The following is a 25223-nucleotide window of genomic DNA, read 5'->3' on the forward strand; positions in this document are numbered from 1 at the left end:
TGGAGGTCTTCTAGTCCAACCCCCTGCTTAGGCAGGAAACCTTATACCGTTTCAGACAAATGGCTATCCAACATCTTCTTAAAGACTTCCAGTGTTGGGGCATTCACAACTTCTGGAGGCAAGCTGTTCCATTGATTAATTGTTCTAACTGTCAGGAAATTTCTCTTAAGTTCTAGGTTGCTTCTCTCCTTGATTAGTTTCCACCCATTGGTTTCTGAGAACCAAAGTCAACGGGGAATCGAGATTCACTTAACAACCGTGTTCCCAACTTAACAAATGCAGTGATTCACTTCACAACTGTGGCAATTATGGTGGTAAAATGGGCAAACTTGACAAAATTTCAGTTAGCGACATAAATTTCGGGCTCAATTGTGGTCGTAACCCGAGGACTACCTGTATCTATGATCGGGATAAAACACACAGAAAATTACCGATGAAAGGCAACCGTTCTTCTATTACCCAGCATATGGCCTTGCCACACTGAGAGGAGGACAGAAAACCAAAAACTTATTAGAATAGATTTATTCATCACCACTCTTCCCAAACCCCACAAAGGTTCTTCGACAGGCGAGGCGACTGTCCTCTTTACTTTAATTGTTGGGCAATGCTATTTATAGAGTGCAGGAGTTCCTTAAAGTAGCCATCTTCGTCCCCCTCCTTCCGCTCTTCCTCGGCCAGCTCTTCGTATTCCTGGCGCAGGAGGCCAAGGATGTGGCTGAGCGCGGGATCCCCGGCGTAAGTGTCCTTACAGGGGGCAAACAGGACATGCACCGTCTTGAGCACCTTCTCCCTGCTGTCATGCTCCGGCGTCCTCAGGAGGTTCGAAATGATGCTGCACCAGCCTTGTTCCACAATGGCGGGCATCAGGTTCACCTGACTGTACTGCTGACTCTTCTCGTCAGCTGCCTCCTCCTCATCACTGAGCAATTGCTGCAACAGAGAGTCCTCAAGTGATTACTTAAGCTGACACAGCGTTGTTTTTGCATGAAATATACATAGAGGTGTGAAGCCTGAAATCAATTCTATCGGCCTCTGTGGTCAATGCACCAAGCTCTTTCTGTCCCGAAGGGGGGGGGTGTCTTTTTTGGGGGGGGGATTATTTTATTGTTTTAATTAAACAAAAACACACACACACACAAAGAATCATCCTTCATTACATCTTGTAGAAAGTGTATCGATTGGTTACAAATGCATTCCATGCGTGAGGAAGAAGGGGAAGGAGAGGAGGAAGGAAGGAAGTAGAGAAGGGAGGGAGGGAGAAAAGAAAGAGAAAATAAGGTGGTGTTACAACAGGGGCTAGGGATGGTAAACAAAGCAATCCAAACTATACCTTGTAACCTTTTAAATGGAATAACAATAGTATAAGAATGGCAAAGGAAAAGAATAACTGTGTGAATGTATACCTATAATTGTATGTAAGAGAGTAAATGACAGTAAGAATATAAAGCACAATAGAGGTAAACAATATTTGGTTATAAATAGCTAAGTATAAATAAATATAGAATTGTACATAAAAATGGATAACGAATAAGGAGATTATGAATGCAAGATAGAAATGTATAGAAGGGAAAACACTAACTGCAAAGAAACCGATACGGAACTGCTGTATGATATACGATGGAACTTATTGTTCCTATGTTGTTTTAAGTCATGTGTCTGTTTCTGTTGATGTGTTTATGTGGTTAAAATAAAAATTTATATATATATATATATAAAAACAAATACATTCCATGCGTTTCTTCCACAATCCTTACATATACTTCATTCAAATTGAGTTGTACATTTTAAATCAAAAAAGAAAATTTATGTATTTTACTGTCCCTGTACCACAATTCTCATTTAATTACAGTTGTTTAAACATGTTTTTATCTAGAATCATTTGTATTTAAAGACACAACCACCACTGGCATTCATTTGCAGTTTCAATAAACCTCCAATAACATTACATCTTGATGACATATTCTGAAACAAATTCAATTAAGTAAGATATCTAAGCATTTCCCCACCCACCCCATAACACACCTGTATGTATCATTAAATATTATCCATTAAGATTTCTTTGTTATTATTGTAGTTGACTAAGAATTATTTACTGTTTATCTCACCTCTCCTCTCCACAGGCCCCCGAAGGGAGGTCTTTTGAGAGGCAACCGGACTTCATGGTTTTTCTTGGAAGATAGCAATAGCAATAGCAGTTAGACTTATATACCGCTTCATAGGGCTTTCAGCCCTCTCTAAGCGGTTTACAGAGTCAGCATATCGCCCCCACAGTCTGGGTCCTCATTTCACCCACCTCGGAAGGATGGAAGGCTGAGTCAACCTTGAGCCGGTGAGATTTGAACAGCCGAACTGCTGAACTGCAGTCAGCTGAAGTGGCCTGCAGTACTGCACCCTAACCACTGCGCCACCTCGGCTCTTAAGAAGATGCTTCACTTCTCATCCAAGAAGCTTCTTCAGCTCTACGGCAAACACCTTCCAAGAAAAAAATAACCCCAGAAACTCCAGTTGCCTCTTGAAAAAGCACCTTTGGGACAACCATGACCTGGATGGCTCAGAATATCCATAGACCCCAAACTCTTTCTGGTTTTGTGGGTTTCAAAATGGGAGGAATGCTTGCCGAGTCATGCCAAAAGGCACATGTAGATTTTGTTAAGGTGTTTAATGATTGCAAGAGTCATCCACCTCCTCTGCTAGATTGGGGCCAATGTCAGAGTAGTAGTAAAAGGAGGAGGGGAGGGTGTTGTCTCTCTCTCCTTCTGCTCCGTAGAAATAATATGGATGCAGCCCAAGATGCTTGATTTTTGTCTGCAAAACTCCCACATGGGCCCCGCAAGCCAGCCATCTGGCTACACAGATGAAGTAAAAGGTTGCACACAGCATACAGCAGCCAGATACACAACACAATGGGGGCGGGCATTCTCTAAATAACAATAATAATAATAATTTTAAAAAATACAATGCCTTTGCTCCACTGGGCTGCCTCCTGGGTAAATTGCTATATAGGCATTCATTAATTAGATCCTAATCACAAGCATCTCCTTACTACTACGTTATAATTAAGGAAGGGTGTTTCTCTGGCTTAAGAGAGAGAAGGGAAGTCAAATCCTCCTGAATTGTATGCTGGGAGCTTGCCCTGCTCATCTCTGTTCTTAAATCCCAGCAGAGAAGCTTGATTGCGATACTTTCCTTGATAGTAATTTGCCTATACTCTCACACGTGCTCATGCTGGGCAAAAAGGAACAGCCGGTAGAGAAGGAACTCGGGCTCAAGTTAAAGGATAAACCAGAGGATAAGGCTATACCTTCACAGCCCCGACAGCTATTCTGACAAGGTTCAAGGCACAGTTGAAAGACGCGTATTCAGGTGCTCAGCAAAACTTAGCGACTCCCCTCTTTCTAACGGTGCCCCATTGATGATTGCTGTATGTTAGGTCTTTAGTGGCAACGCAATGATTCCAAACTGGTGACATATTTAACCTTGCCTTCCAGCTCAGCTTGCTCTTCTCCTTCAGATTGGTAGACTTGTGCTAATTATATATAATCTATATATATAAAAGCCAAATACCACTCACTCATCATGAAATCTCCAGAACTGTAAAGCCTACAAACTTGAAATTCGGCATGTATGTTCCTCTTGGCTTCTAGGTGCTTGGTAAGAAAGGATTTCTCGAAATAACTATTCAATCACCAGCATTTCTTACACAGTATTATATTAACATGCATCAATGTTAAGGAGTTAGACGTTCTACTCTCCCTCCCCACCTGAAAAGAACTCTGTTCCAACTGCCAGTTGCCTTATATTAACACGCTCTGATGCTAAGGAGTTACACATTCTGCATTAATTTTCAAGCTTTAAGTGTCAATGTATCAAGTCTGATTGTAACTACTCATTAATTTTCAAGCTTTAAGTGTCAATTTATCAAGTCCCATCACATAGTTTTGTAGCGAAGCATGGATATCCAGCTAGTAATAGATAAAGTATAACGGCCCCTCTTACCTTTTCTACTACTAAGTCATAGAGAAGGGTCACAGTGCGGATGTACAGTATCTCCATTCCTTTCTCTGTGCAAAGATTCCTGAGTACTTGAAGGCCTCCAAGTTTGAGAAATTGTTGCTGGGCGTAAGGAAAGTGTCGCAGCATCGATGACAAAGCAAAAAGAGCCTAGGAAAAAAAACAAACCAAACCGCATCCATCATCATGGTTTTTTTCATTTCCTGGGTCTCATCACGCATGCCCTTTCTGCGTTTCTTTCAGTTCTCATGCCTTGACACACCAATATTTACTTATTTAACAAATACACCACCACACTCCAGAGGTGCAATTTATGTAACCAAGATTTTATTTTTATACCAGTGGTGGGTTCCGGATCCCGTTCCAACCGGTACAGTTGGAACGGGCCCGGCGTCACCCACATGGAAGTGTGCGGCGCATGCATGCATCATACTTGCCTGCAACTCTTCCGCAAGCCTCCGTGATGCTCCAGCTGCTCGGTGGAGCATCGCGCAGGCGCTGTATGTGCCATGTGCGTGGGCAGAAGCGCCAAAGGCTTAAAGGACAGGTAAGGAGCTTGGGCAGGCAGGTGGGCCCTCCAGAACACCGTACCAGAACGGTACCCGATGCTCCGGGCAGGCTCCGGTACACCTGTACTGGGGAGTACCGCCTGCAACCCACCACTGTTTTATACGATCACCAAAGTGGTTATGGCCTCATGGTGACTTGGGGACAGGACCTTCTATTTCAAGGGAGCGGACAATTACGTTTTATGACGCCTGGACAGAAGTGTAATGAATCCACAGCAGAACAAAAAGGGCCCGGGATACAACTTCTGTGAGCAGAACTGTTGTTTGCAAGATGGTAACTCCAAAGAAATATGAAGAATATAATTTTAACCCATCTTTCTGTTTTCTTATCTGTGGCCCCTGAAAAGTTGCTCCTGAAGATTCCACCATGATGTATCTCATGAAACAGTGAGTAAAATAAGGAAAATCAGCTCTGCTTCCTTCAGAGAAAATACTTATTGGAAGGTAGCCCCCAGTGGTGGATTGTAGACTGTACGCCCCGGTACGGGCGTACTGGAGCCTGCCCGGGACTACCAGATACCGGTACGGTGCTCTGGAGGGCCCGCCCACCCGCCCAAGCTCCTTACCTGTCCTTTAAAGCCTTCGGCACTTCTGCGCATATAGCACTTGCGTGACGCTACAACGAGCAGCTCGAGCGTCACGGAGATTTGCGGAAGCGTCCCTGGCAGCTACAGCACATGCGCACCGCACACATCCATGTGGATGAGGCCGGGCCCGTTCCAACCATACCAGATGGAAAGGGCTCCAGAACCCACCACTGGTAGCCCCTGAAGTGAAGGTTATCTACAGTGTTTCCCTAAAAATAAGATTGGGTCTTATATTATTTTTTCTCTCCAAAAGATGTATTAGGGTTTATTTTCTGGTTAGGTCTTATTTTTAGGAAAACAGGGTAGATGCTGCTGAAAACAATCTACTATGCCTATTCATGCTGTTTACCAGTTGATTATCATGGCATTATCTCTATAGATCACGGGTGTGTCACGTGACATATTGTGACATTTCTCCCCTTTGCAGAGCTGAGGTGGGCGTGGTTTATGTATAATGCAGCTGGCCTGCAGGCCGCCAGTGTGATACCCCTGCTTTAAACCCACCAAACCTGTTACATGTGTAAACCCCACCCAGAAATAAACACAGCTAATGAGAAAGTTTAGGTGCTTATTTCATTATGTATATAACCCATTACTATACCGATACAATTCATTCCCCATAGTTATTAGAGCTATCAGATTAACGAGAACTGTGCCCATAAATTTCCAACTAATTGCTTATTTCTAGCTCTTCAGCCTTTGAAGTTGTTGTGATTCATTTCTATACTGTTTTATTTTATACCACATGATTATACTAATATAGTTTCAATATTAATGTGAAATATAGTTCACCTGCAGATTTTAGTGCTGTTGTAGTTTTACAATTCCTGTTAGTTGTTTCTATTTTTATCTTTAGCTATTATTCTCTAGCTTTACTCACATTACATAAATCTCAACTGTACTTACTTTTAGCTTCATACGCTTAACGCTATAATCTTAACGATACAGGTATTACAATCGTAGCAACTGTGCTAGTGATTTGATTTGTGGCGAGATGGGTGGCCATATGCGTGTGATAAATAAAAAGTTATTTAAATTTTATTTCTTATAACAGAATAGCTGTAATTCTTGCATGTTACATTTTGCTGGTCCTTGACTGAAATAAAATACTGCTACCAGCACCCAAGCTGAGGCTTTTAATTTGCGCTTTAAGATAAATATACACAATTCTTGAGGGCAGAATTATTTTGCTCTCATTATTTCAGTGGTTTCAATTTATTTTTCTCCCGACTGGGAAGCCAGCAGAATAATATCTGCACAGAGATCCTCGTTTGCAAGACCCCAGAGAGAGAGAGAGGTCTCGGGGAAAGGCAACAGATTGCATCCATGGGGAATTCGCCACAGAAGTACGAAAGAAACCAACTCTCAGAGTGATCCAAACTCCCAAGCGGGGATGAGCCCTTTCAAGGTTTGATTCCCATCACAGAATTGACTCAAGCGCAAACATCTGGGAATGGAAATAGTAGTAGTGCAGGCAGCCCTTTTGCTTGAGTTTAACAATCATCTCATTAATTAGACATTAGCATTAGTTATTGCGGTGGCTTTGACATTTCCCTGTAAGGCACACTAAACAGAATGTCATTAAGATGCCATTATAAGGTGCTGTCTGCAGGGGGAAATCGCACAGATATGGATACATTTCTGGCACGCTAATCACAAAGTCACTGATGCCCCCGCGAGTTAAGAGTTGCAGATGTCAGATTTACTGGTTTGTAATTTTTATAATAAGCCAAAGTGTGACTTGTCTGATTTTTGTTAGCCCTTTGGGTACAGCAGGTCAAGAAACGGGCATGGCAATGCTTTTTATTGTAGTAAAACTGAATAACAGAAATCTTGTAAACCTATCCAAATTCCTCTCTCCCATTTTATACTAAGCAAAATCATTCTGAGTTTCTTTCTCTTGCAGACAGACGACGGACCATGCAAACCCCTCTTAACAACTCACTCCTTCTTTTCTTAACAGCTCTCTCGTGCCTTCCCTAGGGTCACTTCCAATTCCTTCACAGCCTTTGGTTTAGTTGGTAGTGTGAACTTCACCATTATGGTTTGTGAACAACGCTTGAAGGGTTAGCATTATGTTTGAATGCAGCCAACCGTGGCTGATTCAACACAACTGCTTGGGTTTGGTTTCACAGCTCACAAGAACCCATCCTCTCTTTTAGTACATCTTCCTTGTGTGTACTTTGCTCCTTCTCAGGAGCTCAGTTACTCCAGTCTATTCCTTCTTGTAATTTAGGTGATGTGTCGGCTTTTATAACAAAGGCATGCTGTCTGTAATGCCATAAGACTTTCCAGCACCACCAGCCTGTGAAAATATGTGAATATGTCTTCATAGAATATAGAACATAAAACATAGAGTTGGAAGGGACCTTGGAGGTCTTAGGAGACTGGAGGCTAAAACAATGAACGGTTGCAGGAATTGGGCATGGCTAGTCTAGTGAAGAGAAGGACCAGGGGAGACATGATAGTAGTGTTCCAATATTTGAGGGGCTGCCACAGAGAAGAAGGGGGTCAAGCTATTTTCCAAAGCACCTGAAGACCAGACAAGGAATAATGGATGGAAACTGAACAAGGAGAGATTCAACCAGGAAATAAGGACAAATTTCCTAAGAGCAAGAACAATCAACCAATGGAACAGCTTCAGACGTTGTGGGAGATTAATCACTGGAAGCTCTCAAGAAGAGACTGGACTGCCATTTGTCAGAAATGGTGTAGGCTTTCCTGCTTGGGCAGGGGGGAGAGATTCGCACCCTCACCACCGTCCAGACCTTCCGCATAGCCCTTAAGACCTGGCTATCCCATCAGGCCTGGGGATAGGTTCCCAATTTACCCGCCCGAGTGTTGACTGTTGAATGCAAGTTGTGTCTTATCATTGTATTTTGTTCACATATTGTTTGTTTTTGTATTGCACCCCCTTCCCTACGATTGTAAGCCGCCCTGAGTCCCCTCAGGGAAAAGGGCGGCCTATAAATCCTAATAAAATGAAAAAAAAAAAAAATGAAAAAAAAATGATATTGGACTGGATGACCTACAAGGTCCCTTCCAACTCTGTTAATTTTCTAGTCCAACCCCCTGCTCAAGCAGGAGACCCTCTACCATTTCAAATAATTGTTGTCCAGTCTCTTTTTGGAAGACTCCAGTGATGGAGCACCCACAATTTCTGAAGGCAAGCTGTTCTATTGGTTGATTGCTCTCACTGTTAGGAAATTTCTCCTTAGTTCTAAGTTGCTCCTCTCCTTGGTTAGTTTCCACCCATTGCTTCTCGACTTGCCTTTTGCTGCTTTGGAAAATAGGTTGACCCTCCCTCATCTTTGTAGAAGCCCCTCAAATATTGGAATACTGCAATTTTCACAGTGCCTGAATAGGGATGGACAGGTATCTCTTTCTGCGAACACCTTCTGCTAGTGCCAATCCTCCTATTCAGAAAAGTGCTGGAAAAGAAATTCATGTATTTATACATCAAATACGTTATGCAAAAGCTGGATTTGAAAATATCATGTCTCTCATCTACTTTGTTAGCCTGGCGTGGCTGAAATGGAAAGTATTAAAGGCAGTCTATACATCACCTCAGATTCTGCCCAGAAGCTATGCAAAAGTTTGACGTATTTATAAAAAACTGTAATGGTTAGAGCCACCTTTGGCTATTCTGCAATGGGAGCTGTGACACATTAAAAAAGAGGGGTGGTGAGGAGTAATTTTTAATGGGATTGTCTATAATTATCTGTGAAATTACCACACACACACACATACGACCAAAATCACCAAGTGAGGCCCTCTTTCTATCTTTCATTTCATTCATATGCAGGAGTCTCATTTATGAAAAAAAGCAGCGAGAAACAGGACTGGAGGGGTGCTTGTAGCTAGAGGGATATAAGCAGAGGTGGGTTCCTCCCAGTTCGCACCTATTCGGTAGAACCGGTTCGTCGAATCTACCGAACCGGTTAGAAGAAGTTCCACCAGTGGACCCGGAAAGCAGGCCACACCTACAGAAGAAGTTCCAAAAAATTTTGAAACCCACCACTGATCCTTGGATATGATTATTCTACACTATCATGCTCATATTTATAAAACTCAGTGCCTCTGTGAAAGGTAAGGATGACTACTGCGTTTGTGGTGCAATCAGAACATTGCGTGTGTTGAAGTTGTTTTAACGCAAACCAAAGATGCCTTTTAAAAAACAAGTTTGCATCATAGTCTTATGCTTGCCAGTACTATGTGTGAGGTAATTTCAGGTGGTTCTGACAAGTGTCGTCGGCATCTTCATATCCGGTCACATGGGTGGCAAGCCACTCCCATCCGGTCACATGGGATGCAAGCCACTCCCACAAAGGAGGCCACACCCACAGAGTAGGTTCGAACAATTTTTGAAACCCACCACTGGATATAAGTAGCAGCATTTGAAGCCTGGTCATGTGACATGTTTAACAAACCACAATATGTCAGGCCACAGCGAAATAATAGACCAATTGAGACTTCTCCAGAATTCCCAATGGTGCTTCCTTATCCAGATCTGGTGCTGCTCGAGTTACCAGGGTGGATACAAATTGTCCTTAGTGCTAAAAATTATAGTAGTAATGAGAGGGCTGTCAATACAGAAGTGGCCTGGAGAACGTAAACTAGGAGAACTGAGCCAATTAAAAGCAAACCACCCCCCCCCCAATCTTCATGGGGCACAACAGAATGAGAAAGCAAATTCTTGGCTAATGAATCTTCTTCCTACATAACTGTAGTTTCTTTATATGAGGACAGACAGGAAGAAAATGCAATCAACCAGCCCAAATGTGTGAGAACAGGCCCAAAGCCACTGGCAAGAACACTCTGCTACCAGAGGTTTTCGCGATTCTGTTATTCAATTTTACTACAATAAAAAGCATTCCTGGAATCTTTGCCATGCCCATTTTTTGACCTGATCTGCCCAAAGGGCTAACAAAATCAGACAAATCACACTTTGGCTTATTATAAAAATTACAATCCAGTAAATCTGACATCTTCAACTCTTAACTTTTGGGGCATCAGTGGCTCTGTGATTAGTCTGCCAGAAATGTATCCATATCTATGGCGCAGCGGTTAGAATGCAGGATTGCGGACTGCCTACAGCTTGGAGTTTGATCCTGACTGGTTCAAAGTTGACTCAGCCTTCCACCTTTCCGAAGTCAGTAAAACAAAGATCCAGATTGTTGGGGCAACATGCTGACATTTGTAAACTACTCAGAGAGTGCTGTAAAGCAGACTTCCCCAACTTTTCCCGGTTGGCGGCCCAGAGCGGGGGGAGGGAGGGGGAAGAGGTGATGGTTTTGTGGGAAGGGGCAGGTCCATGTGTGCACGAGCACCCGCTGCTCGCGTGAGTGGGGCTAAGAGTGCCCATGACGCTCATGTGAGTGGGGCCATAAGCATCCACGACTTTCGTGCAAGTGGGGCTGTGCACGAGTGCATACTAGCAGCCACTTACACAGCCCAGTTGTGAATAGGCCGTGGCCCGGTTATGGGCCGTGGCCCACAGGTTGAGGATCCCTGCTGTAGAGCCGAGGTGGCGCAGTGGTTAGGGTGCAGTACTGCAGGCCACTTCAGCTGACTGCACTTCTGCAGTTCAGCGGTTCAAATCTCACCGGCTCAAGGTTGACTCAGCCTTCCATCCTTCCGAGGTGGGTGAAATGAGGACCCAGACTGTGGAGGCAAGTTGCTGACTCAATTTGCTAAAAATCTGTAAACCGCTTAGAGAGGGCTGAAAGCCCTATGAAGCGGTATATAAGTCAAATAAATAAATAAAATAAAATACTATGGGACAGTATATAAGTCTAAGCGCTATTGCTAAGCACAGAAGCCTCATAGAGCCTGTGTGCTCAAGGGTGATCCATAAAATCACTGGGATGCAAGACGAGATAACCTTCACACACACACACACACACACACACACACACAAACACAAAATTGACTGGCCCACTTGAAGCCAAGTGAGCAATGAGCAGATGAAAGGAGACAAATTCTCCATCCCACCTTTCTTCCCTCTAGCACAAAGGCTGAACATTTTGTAAGATTACCAGTTTGCTTAGCAAAGCACCCAGGACCGTGCCGTAAACATTTTCTGCCAAGCGCAGAGTACTCTAACGGCCTGCCTTTCGTAAGGAAGGAATTCTCCCTCAGGAAGCATTTTGCTCGCGCACAAACATAGCCATCCGTCTCGTTCCTTTTCCTGGGGTGCACAAACATCCGTGAGAAACTCGGCGCTTCGAACACGGCTTAAGGCAAGGATATTCAGAGGCAGCCTTGTTAAAAGGTTGACAGCATGATCCTGATTAGAGCAGGCCACGTGGCTTTACGAACTCACATAAAAGCAGTGACCTAATTTATCAGACTAGGATCTGTAGACCTTGAAGCACTCGTAGCCAAAAAAGAATGGCAAAGCTGCGCACTGAGGAAGAATCACTGGAGCATGTAGGCCAGGTGGCGAGCGGACAACTGACAAGCCAATAAGGCCCCAACTTCTATCCCAATCAATCAGCCAGGAGCCTTTTTCAGGTCTTTGCTCCTGGGGAGAACTTCAAATCTTGGGTCACTGCCACAGGTAGGAAGCAAGTGTCTCAGCCGCTCATCTACTTCTGTTTTTGTTAAGGTGTGGATATTCAGGCTCGCCATTAGGATGTTAGATAGTCTGCCCTACCATTCTATGGACCAGATTCAGGGGTTTCTTTTTGGTTTGATTTATTGGATTTATATGCCGCCCTTCTCCCAAGGACTCAGGGCGGCGTACAACATTAAAAAAACACATATTACAAAAGTTTTAAAAAATTAAATAGAATAGCCAAAAAACAAACCCAATTAAGATTAACAATAACATTTTTTTTAAAAAAAATTCAATTAAAATTAACAATGATCAATAATTTATTTTGTTTTGTTCAGGCCAGGCCGGCTTGCTGGAAAAGCCAATTTTTTAGGGCACGTCGGAAGGACTGGAGGTCGGGGATTATACGAAGCTCCGGGGGCAGCTCATTCCAGAGGGAAGGCGCTCCCACAGAGAAGGCTCTCCCCCTGGGGGTCGCTAGCTGACACTGTCCGTGGCACGACAAAACCGCGCTCCACTAAAGCACGCCCGATTAAACCGCGTCGCTGACATCATCAGCAGGGTGACAACAGCGACCGCGGAGAAAAAAGGGCGCTTTAAATAGCGCTTTGAAAGCAAGCCGATTCAAGTTAAGGTAAGGGTTAGGTTTAGGTTTAGGTTAAGGGTTAGGGTTAGGTTTAGGTTAAGGGTTAGGGTTAGGTTAAGGGTTAGGATTAGGTTTAGCGTTAGGTTAAGGGTTAGGTTTAGGGTTAGGGTTAGGGGTTAATTTTAGCTTTAGCGTTTACAGCGTGCTTTTTTCGTCGCACTGTGATGACGTCAGCTACGCGGTCTCGTCGAGCGCGCTTTAGTCGAACACGGTTTTGTGGTGGAACCGACACTGTCTGGCCGAAGGCACCCTGAGGACGCCAACTCTGTGGGATCGCACTGGACGGTGGGAGGTTATCGGTGGCAGTAGGTGGTCTCGCAGGTATCCTGGGAACTTTAGGAGAATTTTGGGCAATTCCCCAAGCCAATCCTAAGCCACAACTGGTGCAGAAATAGTTCAGACATTATATATTCTTCACCCTCATTCCAGGAAAATGGGGCTGATCCAGCTGGGCAACAGACCAGGAATGTTGGAACAGTCATAAGGCATTTTCTTTATCAACATAGACTTGTTTTCCAACCCTACCTTTTTGAATCTTTATTATCCTAATACATATAATCCTCGACTTGTGACTGTAATTGACCCTGGAATTACGATCATAAATCGATGCCGCTGTAACTTAGAATAGAATAACAGAGTTGGAAGGGACCTTGGAGGTCTTCTAGTCCAACCCTCCTGCTTAGGCAGGAAATTCTACTCCACTTCAGACAAATGGGTATCCAACATCTTCTTAAAGACTTCCAGTGTTGGGGCATTCACAACTTCTGGAGGCAAGCTGTTCCACTGATTAATTGTTCTAACTGTCAGGAAATTTCTCCTTAGTTCTAAGTTGCTTCTCTCCTTGATTAGTTTCCACCCATTGCTTTGTGTTCTACCTTTAGGTACTTTGGAGAATAGCTTGACTCCCTCTTCAATGAGACATTGGAACACTGCTCTCATGTCACTCCTAGTCCTTTTCATTGAAACATTGTGCAACCAGATTCAAAGTTACCACCATATCATTCTGATGATGGTTTAAGCAAACGCCACATTGTTAAAATAAAAGTGGCACCTCTTAAGCAAATTCCTTTTTCCCAATGGGCATTTTTATGCTGCTAACTGGGAAGTTCATGCTAGAAACTGGCAAAAATAAAGAGAGAAGAAAAAGGGGGGGAAAAATTGCAAATTGTAATTACACGATCGTAGCATGCTGCAAATGGCCATAAAGGTGAGTCAGTCACCAAATGCCCAAAATGTGATCACATCACCTCTGTGTGTGTTTGTGTGTGTGTGTGTGTGTGTGTGTGTGTAGCTCTCGTAACCCTGAAAACAGATGGTACTCTCGTCATCTTTGCCCTACGCATAGGATTGCCTCCCAGACTTTTCCCGTGTCATTCAGACCCCACCCCATCTTCCTCTCCTCTTGGTGCACGAAGTACGGGGCACACAGTCATGGTTTCCCCGATTCTAACTTCAGGACCAGGTAACCGGATGACTTTCAAATGTTCAGCACAATCGAATTCACAATTCCTGTGCTTCGCAGCAGAGTTGAACCAGCTCTGCTGTCCAGCGATGTGTGAATGCATAGGCGCAGGGCCAGTCCGGAAGCATTGCAAATGCACAATGGCTAAATGTCAGTCGGAAGAACGGGGAGGAGGGGTTGGGGAATGTGGCTTTCAGCAATATCTGTGTTAGCTTGCATTCTTGGATGAAGCACGGGAGACCTTCCCACTGGGCAGACTGGGTCTTTCTAATCCAGGGGTAGTCAACCTTTTTATACCTACCGCCCACTTTTGTATCTCTGTTAGTAGTAAAAATTTTCTAACCGCCCACCGGTTTCACAGTAATGGTGGTTTTATGAAAACCTAATGAAAATGTTTTTAAATAATGCTATGAATTTTTTTCCCAAAAGTCAATTAAATCTAAAAAAAAGGAAAGTGCTTCAGTATCGGACAAAACCTCTACAGCCCACCATGAAAGCTGGAACGCCCACTAGTAGGCGGTAGGGACCAGGTTGACTACCACTGTTCTAATTCCTCAGGATGATTTTTGAGGAAACTTAATACCCTTTAGTGGGACGCGGTGGCTCAGTGGCTAAGACGCCGAGCTTGTCAATCAGAAAGGTTCGAATCGCTAGCACCGTGTAACGCAGTGAGCTCCGGTTACTTGTCCCAGCTTCTGCCAACCTAGCAGTTCAAAAGCATGTAAAAATGCAAGTAGAAAAAATAGGGACCACCTTTGGTGGGAAGGTAACAGCGCTCCGTGCGCCTTCGGCATTTAGTCCTGCCGGCCACATGACCATGGAGACGTCTTCGGACAGTGCTGGCTCTTCGGCTTTGAAACAGAGATGAGCACCGTCCCTTAGAGTTGAGAATGACTAGCACATATGTTCGAGGGGAACCTTTACGTTTTTAATTCCCCTTAATGCAAAACTTCAATCTGCTCAATAAAAGACACTGCTTTCTATTTATTCATTTCTTCCTGGATACACGATTTCTATTTCTTTTTCTTCACGGAGATGACTTGTTTTACAGGTAGTCCTGGACCAATGACCACAAGCTAGCCCAAGATTTTGGTTGTTAAATGACACATTTGTTAAGTCGGTGTTGCCCCATTTTATAACTTTTCTTGCCTCAGTGATTAAGTAGCAATAGCAATAGCAGTTAGACTTATATACCGCTTCATAGGGCTTTCAGCCCTCTCTAAGCGGTTTACAGAGTCAGCATATTGCCCCCAACAACAATCCGGGTCCTCATTTTACCCACCTCGGAAGGATGGAAGGCTGAGTCAACCCTGAGCCGGTGAGATTTGAACAGCTGAACTGCAGTCAGCTGAAGTAGCCTGCAGTGCTGCATTTAACCACTGCGCCACCTCGGCTCTCGACTGATAAGTTAGTAATCCGGTGGTTAAGTGAATCCGGCTTCCCGGATTTTGACTTTGCTCGCCAGAAGGCCGCAATAGAGGGACCACGTGACTCTGGGACACTGCAACGGTCATAAATATGAACTGGTCTGAATTTTAACCACATGACCACGGGGAGGCTACAAAGGTAGCAAATGTGAAAAACTGTCCTAAGTCATTTTTTCAGTGCCGCTGTAACTTGGAATGGTCACTGATGAACTGTTGTAAGTCGAGGACTACCTGGACCTTATTATGGCAGGTTGGGATCTTCCCAAATCAAAAGGGAATCCAGTGGCGTGACCCGTCAAAACCGCGGTCCACAAAAGCGCGCTCGACGAAAGCGTGCATTTGACGTCATCACAGCGCGACGAAAAAAATTAAAAATTTAAATAAAAATAAAATTAAAGCAAGCCGATTCACATAAAGGTAAGGGTTAGGTTTAGGGTTAGGGTTAGGGTTAGGTTAAGGGTTAGGGTTAGGTTTAGAGCGTTAGGGTTACGTTTAGCGTTAGGTTAAGGGTTAGCGTTAGGTTAAGGGTTAGGTTTAGGGTTAGATTTAGGGTTAGGTTAAGGGTTAGGTTTAGGGGGGTTAGGGTAAGGTTTTCGCTTTATTTTTACATTTATCGATCACAGCGCGATGTTTTCGTCGCGCTGTGATGACGTCACGTACGCGCTTTCGGCGAGCGCGATTTTGTCGTCCGCGGTTTTGTGGTGGAACCATCCAGTGGAAGGGTGGGCCGTGCTAGGATTTTTACATGCGTTGAAAAACTGATTTGTTCAAGGCAATCGTTACCCAGCTTAACTTCCTTCAATCCGCCCCATCCTTACAGCACTAAGACGAGAAGCACAGCTTTATCTTTATACGATTAGCAGTGCTGTATTCTGGCCCTCCCTCTCCTCAATGCTGATATGAATTCAATTGTCATCGCCTCAACTCAAAACAGAATTTCATCCTCGCAAAGTGAATAATAGAGAATTAGCACCGCTTCTTTATCCTGACTCTCTTTGACTCAGGCTGGTCTTCAGACGTCATCCCTGGGGCCTCTTCAAAGGGATTTAGAGGCTATAAACATCCGTGGCAGATACAAAAAATAATAATAACAACAATACAGGTCTGGTTTCATCCTTCAAAAGCCTTGGCATATTATTTTAATCCTCTGGAATCTGGTATGAACAACTAAATCTATTCCTGATAACAGCACTAAAGCCATATTGGTCTTTTTTTCCTATTGAAGGGGGCAAATATCTTATCAATTGCCATAAAACTTTTTAAAGCCAAATCCATCACTCAGATACTATACAGATTTCAGATGTGTCCATATAATAACTTAAAACCCTGAGATACTATCCAATCCAGGCGCCTAAGCCTATTATTCTTTGTGCCTGCTGCATTTTCAGTAGGGCAATCTTCTTAGAAGCCGGGGTGATCCCATTGGAGCAGTGTTTCTCAATCTTAGCAACTTGAAGATGTCTGGACTTCGACTCCCAGAATTCGGAGGAGGAGGAACCTTGGAGGAACCTGAGCCTCTAGCTTCTTTGCTGCTTCTTTGATTCCACATGGGTCCTTTTTATTGCAAAATATGCCCTAACTCCACCTCCATCCTAATAAAAATTCTGGGAGTAGAAGTCCGGACATCTTCAAGTTGCCAAGGTTGAGAAACACTGCATTGGAGTCTACAATCCCTTTATGTCAATTCTATTTTGGGTTCTACCTTCACTTTTCCAGCAGTTCCCTAGCTTCTACAACCTAACTGGTGGTCCTCGGCTTATGACCACAATTGAGTCCAACATTTCTCCAGCTAAGTGAGACATTTGTTAAGCGAATTTTGTCCCGTTTTACAACCTTTCTTGCCACGGTTGTTAAGCAAATCACTACAGTTGTTCAGTTAGCAACCTAGTTGTTAAGTGCATCTGGTTCCATTTACTCTGCTGTCAGAGAGTTGCACAAAATTATCACATGCCCTCGGGATACTACAACTTCATAAATATGAATCCGTTGCCAAGCATCTGAATTTTGATTACTTGACCATGGGGATGCTACAAAGGTCGCAAGTGCCAACAACAGTCATAAGTCCCTTTTTTCAGTGCTGTTGTAACTTAGAACGATCACTAAATGAACTGTTGTTAAGTTGAGGACTACCCTGTACTGACAATCTTCTTTTTCTTGGAAAACTAGAACCTATATATATATAAAAGTGAAATACCACACACACATCATAATGAAATCTCCAGAACCGTAAAGCCTACAAACTTGAAATTTGGCACATTATGTTCCTCTTGGTTTCTAGGTGCTCTTTAAGAAAGGATTTTTCGAAACGACCATCAGATCATTAGTATTTCTTATATTATTATTAACACAGTCTGATGCTAAGGAGTTAGATGTTCTACTCCCCCTCCCCACCTGAAATGAATTCTGTTCCAACTGCCACTTGAGCATGGGAATGGCCAGTGTGTGCTTCATCCGGCCTGCAGGGGAGTTTAGACATTCTACTCCCCCTCCCCACCTGAAAAATGCTCTGATGGTAAGGAGTTAGACTGAGGGACAGAAGGGGAGAGGAGAGGCCTCTGTGAGGCAAGCCTGAGGGAGAGAAGGAGATAGGAGAGGATCAATGAGGCCAGCTTGAGGAAGAGAAGGGGGATATGAAAGGAGAGGATTCTATGGGGCAAGCCTGAGGGAGAGAAGGGGAGAGGAGAGTCCGATTGTAACTACTCATTCATTTTCAAGCTGTGTCAATATATCAAGCCCAATCACATAGTTTCGTAGCAGAGCACAGGTATTCAGCTAGTCCAGAATAAGTGCAGCTTCTTGTGCAAGTTCTGCTGGCCATGAGCCCAATGTGATTTAATGCCATCCTTTGGCAGCAGGTGTACCTACTCTCCAGGTAGTTTAAGGTGACCTAATAGCCTGAATATAAACAGGAAACATCAGCAAACGATGTATTTACAATTGTATAATATACGGTATGATTCCTTCTCTGGCTTGCATTAATGCCTCACCCTTCACCATATCAGAGGGAAAGTATAACAGTATCACCTTTCTGAATTAAATTGTCCCTGTGACTTGGAGGAACCTGAGCCTCTAGCCCACATGCTTCTTTGCTGCTTCTTTGATCCCACATGGGTCCTTTTTGTTGCAAAATATGCCCTAACTCCACCTCCATCCTAATAAAAATGCCATTTATCTGGGAGTGACTTTGCTTCTTATTATCAGACCAGATTAGCGTAGAGAATCAGGCAGGATACATATTTAATAAATCATTATCATCATCTCTAGAAGAGTCACAAAATCCTTACACAGTTGCCATTGCTTTATACAAGAAAAATCTCTTAAGTGTTAGGATTTCATAACTAGGTAAAATGCATTTTTAATGTCATGTTACGTCTCTCTGTTGCATGCAACTTTGGGCACCGATTGTGATAAAGTTATGAATAAACAGAGGTTGAAATCAACCAGCCTCTTTTTTTGTCTAATATAGATTATAAGTGTGCTCTGCGGAGGTGGTTAGAATGTAAACCAAACAAAACAAATACGTTTTAAAAATGTGCGCCCCGCACATTTTCCAGGAGCAAAAGAGGGCTTAATAAGGATTGCCTAAACTCAAAGCCATTATATCCTAGCCCTTGGTGCCATACTGGTAACTAAAGCCCTTCGCTAAGAATTGTTTTCCAAATTAAGTGAGATGATCAAGTGTCAAGATGTTTCGATGATTATCACAGAAAGAAAACTTCGACCTTCAAAGCTGTTCGGTGACATGGCTTATCAGATCTGGGCTGCAAAATTCAGGTGACCACGAGGCAGAAGCAAAGAAGGGTTATTGGGTTTTTTTTTTCTGATGACATCTACTAACCATCCAGCCCAGATCCGTGGCACGACAAAACCGCGGTCCACTAAAGCGCGCCCGATTAAACTGCGTCGCTGACGTCATCAGCAGCGCAACAACAGCGACCGCGGAGAAAAAAGGGCGCTTTAAAAAGCGCTTTGAAAGCAAGCCGATTCAAGTTAAGGTAAGGGTTAGGGTTAGGGTTAGGTTTAGGGTTAGGTTAAGGGTTAGCGTTAGGGTTAGGTTAAGGGTTAGGTTTAGGGTTAGGTTTAGGGTTAGGTTAAGGGTTAGGTTTAGGGTTAGGTTTAGGGTTAGGTTTAGCTTTAGCGTTCAAGGGGTGCTTTTTTCGTCGCGCTGTGATGACGTCAGGTACGCGGTTTCGTCGAGCGCACTTTAGTCGAACGCGGTTTTGTGGTGGAACCGCCCAGATCTGCTAGCATTAATGAGCAAAGGGGTATGGACTTTGCTGATTAGTGCTAGCACCTTTAAAGGTTAGGAGTGATCTAACATTATTAGATTATAACAATCTAATCTTACCACTTTTGCCCAGCTGTCCTCCTGGTTCAGCCTTGGATATTTACATTCCTACATAGAAGGCTATAAACATTCTAGTAAAATATTCAATTCTACATGTTCTCCACCCCCCCCCCCCACCCCACCCCCGGTACCTTTTTCTTTACTGTGAAGGACTGATCTGTGGCCAAAATAACCAGCAATTTTTGTAAAGCACCTCCTTGAATTGCTGCAACTTGCACTCTGGGGTTGCTGGGAAGAGAGAAAATAAAAACTCATTACAGTCAAAAGCACCTCAGCATCCTTTAAATCTTACTGCAATTTGGCTTCCATACAAAATAATTGTGTCAAGGTAAAGATTTTTTTTTTTTTTTAAGCAAAACAATATATTGCAAAGCTGAAAATGAATATATGAAGCCCTGGAGTGAGAACCTACTGCAAAACAGCATGTACTGGATGTCGGTTTAGCTTCACAAGTCGCCACCTGCTGGAGCAATTTGACAAGATGAGGCAAACACAATGTCATTTGATGTGCAAGCTACGGATACGCAAAGTAATTCCTGCACAAATTGTTCCGTGCACAACGCAGTTGCTTTTCTGTGGCTGATGACTGAATCAAAACAGATAATTTTGGTCCAGATAGTGAATAAAATAAGGTAGTTTGGTTCTGAATAGGCCTCAAACCGCTATTTTCTTCCTGCCAGTTTTTTTTACTTCTACTTTACTATTTTACTTTTGGGGAGGAAAAAGTCAATGATGAAACAGATAAGGGTGAAGCACAAGAGAGAAGGTGCTGGGAAGACAGGATTGGGACCCTTCCCCCCCCCCCCCGCGCCTCCCCTATATCCTTAGCAGCTTCCTCGGGCTGTTTAGATAAGTCTTCTTGGGAGCTACCAAGCACCGGGGGGGGGGGGGGAGGCATATGATCTTTGTTTTACACATTCCCTAAAATTCTTTGGAGGTTTGGCTTTGGCGAGTTTGTCTCCTATGGTCAGGAGCAAAAACTGACTTACATAAAGATCAGGAGTGGGTTCCGGCAGACACTCCTGCCGGTTTGTTTGTGAGCACGCTGTGCGTGCATGCGCAGTGCAATAAAAATTGTTCTAGGCATGCGCAAAAGCGAAAAACAAGATGGCGGCACCTATGGTGCCACCCAGAGAACCAGTTCAGGGGCGTGGCAAGCATGGTTCGCTGCCGGTTCCAATGACCCAGGCCACCGAAGCACTACCGGTTCAGCCGAACCAGTAGGAACCCACCACTGATAAGGATCCCTCTTCATTTTACCCTTCCAGTGATAACCGTATGAAGGTAGTTGGCCTAAAAGAAAGACATTAACTCAGTGTCGCCCAGAAGGGCATTGTGGGATATTATCTTCAGCTCGAGATAGTTCCAATGCTAAGGAAGATGATCAGGTATGGAAATGTTTAGATGAACGTTGTAAAAGGAAGACGTCAAGACATCAAGAGGAAGACTAAGCTGGCCAACAATAGGGTTATAGAATTTGAGCTGCAAAGCTCCACCTAACCATGGCATGGCAACAATTTTCTTTCTGCTAGTTATGGTTCATCCAGAATGGTTCATCAGAACTTCTAGAAGGCAATGTGTGTTTCAGGTTTTAAAAATCTATTTTCCGTTCCACGTACATCTCTACAGGAAGGGTATGCACACATCTACTAAAAACAGATTTAACATTTTTACAAACATGTCTAATGTGCATAAATGAAAAGAAAACTTGGTAGGTTTAGCATGTCCCTTTAATTTTTTTTTTTAAGTAGTAATGCCTCAATAGGATTTTAGATCTTTTAGGTGTGCAGGGCATTGTAATGCAAAGAGTCTAGTTTCATCTTCTAGGTCAGAATGGCACAAGATCAAAAATTACATCCTGCTGGACATTATCAGGAGAAATGGCCACTATAATATGAGAATTGTCCGATTTCTTCCTTTTCTTCTTTTGCTGTTTCCACATAAAATGATATACATGTAACTCATATTCTGCTATCCTGAAACCATATTCCCTGAGCAGCTACTGGCATTAACTGTGCCTTAATAAGCTCGTCCTAAACTTAACTCTATATGGGGGATTAGTAATACCAAATCCTGATTTTGCTGTGTTAGGTTAAAAAGGGGGGAAAGAATAAGAATGAAAATTGCAATCATTCTTCAAGGTTAGTGGGGCACAGATGAGAGGTCTCTATGATAGAGATGCTTTTGCGTTTCATAGTCAGGAATAGGAGTTATTTCCATGTCCATCAACAACCAAGCCTAGGCTATCTTGGCAGTAGAGACAGATTTTTACCTTTAAATCTGCCCAAGGACTTCACTAGCAGGATCAATGTCAACATCCTTGGCAAACTGGAAAACATGACTAGTATCTCTGCTGAAAACATGTTTGGCTTGTCAGTCTGAACTTCAAAAATCTTAGTTCTGCCTCTGAGCTCAATTTTAGCTCTTTGATCTTGCTCGCGACTGGTAGAACTGTTACAAGAATTACCTGTATTCTATAGACAGCTATAGACAGAAATATCTTCGTTATGTTGGTGGGATGCTGCTATAATTTATATAGCACTCTCTATGGGCTTGGCACAGTGCAGACTTGTATTTCATGTGGTTTACAATCTGAATGTAAATATGGGAAATGGCAAAGGAAAATGATGGGAATAAAGACTGACGGAAATAGTATACAATTATTTTGACTGCATGCATCTCCCCTTTCTTACAAAAGAGTATTTGCTATTCCAAAGGTATCTATGAAGAGACGCCTTGCGCACAGATTTGAGGAATAATATTGTATAAACAGAACTGGACAGGTAAAGAAGGCAGATGTCCAAGTTAAGAAAGCAGAGTTTTCACATGTGAGACAAACCTTTGGAAAGTTTTAGAGGAGATACAGCGTATTTGGGGAGGGGGGGCAGGCAGATTGAATGGAAAAGGACCAAGTATATAGAAACATTGTACTACTAAGCATTAAACCAGAAAACATAAGCAGTTCAATATGGCATTTGAGCCTACATATAATTGTGGCCGCAAGAATAACTTATGCACAATTTTGGAAATCCACTACCATACCGTCGGAAGATGCTATAATTAAAAAGATCTATGAATGTGCAGAAATGGATAGAATGATGGGTTGGCTGAGGGGCAAAGGAGAAACGGAACATTATCTTAGCTGGAACTTATGGTATATGTGGGCGACAAGGAGAACAGCAGGGACTTAAAATGGGGAAAGTTAAAAGTGAACATGGGTATTGTAATAGATCCCTGAACTTTGTAATGAGAAGATGTGGCTTAGAGACCTAACAATGAGGAAGGAAAGAAAAAGTTGGGCTGTGAATGACTGTCACCGCGGGGGGGGGGGGGGGGGGTTTGTATGTTTAAAATTGTATTTGTATCTGTATGTTTTACGCTTAAAAAAATGTATAACTAATGAATGCCGATACAAAAGGCTGTATATTTACTTTATATTATTATGTATGTTTTGTCTTTTCTTGTATTTTTCTTTCTGTTTTTAAAGGTAATAATGTTTAATAAAAACTATTTAAAAAAAAAAAAAGAAACATTGTAGAGGAAGCTACAGTTTCACGATGGACTGATGGACTGGAGGATGATATTGTTAAGAATTAAAGAGACACTATTTTTGAAAACTTTACCTAAACCTCCAATGCCAGTCAAGATATAAAAGTGGATATGAAATAAAGATCAACTCTGAGCATGCCGTGAGATGCCACAATTATGCTGGCTTCTCTTCAAAGGTAGCACTCCTCATTTTCATTTGGAGGAAAACGACAATAAGAAGCGGGGGTGGGGGTGGAAAGCCACTTACTACAACTAGCAGTGGCAGCCAGCGCACAGAGATAATATTGCAGTACCATAGACATATCAAGATAATAAACAACGGACGGGTATTGGAGAAAAGGTCAGCATAATCCCAAACAGTAAAAGAAAAGAAACCACTGACATGATAAATGTGACCGGGAAAGATCATTTTGGCTGAACCTTTGTAGGCATCACAATAACATTTCTGAATAAAATGCCTTTTCCTGCATTCCAGGCACGGCTCTAAGCAAGGTAATCTCTTCCCTCAGCTTCGTTTCACAGGTTATTGCATTCATTTGCCCACTCGCATCTGTTGACTTTTTTAAAAAAAAAATCCAAACTCATTTTCCACGTCTCCCTGCCTTTTTCCGTTCCATTAACATGATGATGTATTTAAGACATTATGATCATATTTTAGGGTCAGCCTTTCATTATCAACAAGAATAGACCTTCCCTCCATAAAAGTTAAGAGCGCAACAAGTCCGATGCTATTCCCCTCAAAAATTATGAATGAGTCAAAATCTCATTAGGTTCCACCACAAAACCGCGGTAGACTAAAGCGCGCTCGCCGAAAGCGCGTACGTGACGTCATCACAGCGCGACGAAAACAGCACGCTGTGAGTGGTAAACTTAAAATTAACGCGTAAATCTAAACGTAACCCCCCCCAAACCTAACCCTAAACCTAACCCTAAGCCTAACCCTTAACCTAACCCTAAACCTAACCCTTAACCTAACGCTAACCCTTAACCTAACCCTAACGCTTAACATAACCCTAAACCTAACCCTAACCCTAACCCTTAATCTAACCCTAACCCTAACCCTTACCTTTATGTGAATCGGCTTGCTTTAATTTTATTTTAATTTTAATTTAATTTATTTTTAATTTTATTTGTCGCGCTGCTGATGACGTCATGTACGCGCTTTAATCGGGCGCGCTTTAGTGGACCGCGGTTTTGACGGGTCACGTCTCATTAAGTTAGTACCAAAAAAAAACCCAACACCCCAATCTACCCATGACATTTATTTCCTGGCTTAGAGCCGAGGTGGCGCAGTGGTTAGAGTGCAGCACTGCAGGCTACTTCAGCTGACTGTTAGCTGCAGTTCGGCTGTTCAAATCTCACCGGCTCAAGGTTGACTCAGCCTTCCATCCTTCCGAGGTGGGTAAAATGAGGAGCCGGATTGTTTTTGGGGGCGATATGCTATCTCTGTAAACTGCTTAGAGAGGGCTGAAAGCCCTATGAAGCGGTATATAAGTCCAACTGCTATTGCTATTGCTATTTTCCCTACAGAAATTGAAGGTGAGCACAGGAGGCTTGCAGGAACCAGAGTTGCTGAGCTTCATGAAGGTTGCTGCATCTTGTGCCTTTAGACATAACTTTGATGAGCCAGACAAGTCATGCTGACTTCGGTTAGAATACAAAGAAAGGCTTCACTCTATGGGGCTCTTTCCCATAGAAAAAAAAACGGGAGGGATAATAAGAGAGCTATATCAAATTATGCATGGTCTAGAGATATTTTTTTTCCCCCTTCCTTTTTCATGCTACGGAAAGCACAAATCACTCAATGGAGCTGAACAGTGTACGATTCAGAATCAACAAAAGCAATAACTTTATTCACAGAGCAGAGAGTCGATTACAGCAGTGTTTTTCAACCTTGGCAACTTGAAGATGTCTGGACTTCAACTCCCAGAATTCCCCAGCCAGCATTCGCTGGCTGGGGAATTCTGGGAGTTGAAGTCCAGACATCTTCAAGTTGCCAAGGTTGAAAACACTGGATTACAGAATCCGCTTCCACAGCTAAGCAATGGCAGCTAAGGGTGGCTGG

The 25223-nt window shown here is 43.1% G+C and overlaps 1 protein-coding gene across 5 annotated transcripts in view; it reads right to left on the reverse strand.

Annotated features, from left to right (window-relative positions):
* Positions 1-507: 507 nt before the first annotated feature.
* The window catches only part of SIL1 (SIL1 nucleotide exchange factor), a 46567-nt gene continuing 21851 nt past the window's right edge, over positions 508-25223 (reverse strand). For all 5 annotated transcript variants that reach the window (XM_087716901.1, XM_087716903.1, XM_087716905.1 and 2 more), the window contains 3 exons: positions 19741-19837; positions 3997-4161; positions 508-930 (listed from right to left, as the gene is read on the reverse strand). In XM_087716901.1, the coding sequence (XP_087573027.1) occupies positions 586-930; positions 3997-4161; positions 19741-19837 (607 nt within the window). In that variant the 3' untranslated portion in view covers positions 508-585. The remainder of the gene's footprint in view (positions 931-3996; positions 4162-19740; positions 19838-25223) is intronic.

This window comes from Thamnophis sirtalis, unplaced genomic scaffold (assembly GCF_051295495.1).
Source record: "Thamnophis sirtalis isolate CommonGarterSnake01/CBP01778 unplaced genomic scaffold, rThaSir2_p1.2 scaffold_5, whole genome shotgun sequence".
Classification (NCBI taxonomy): Eukaryota; Metazoa; Chordata; class Lepidosauria; order Squamata; family Natricidae; genus Thamnophis; species Thamnophis sirtalis.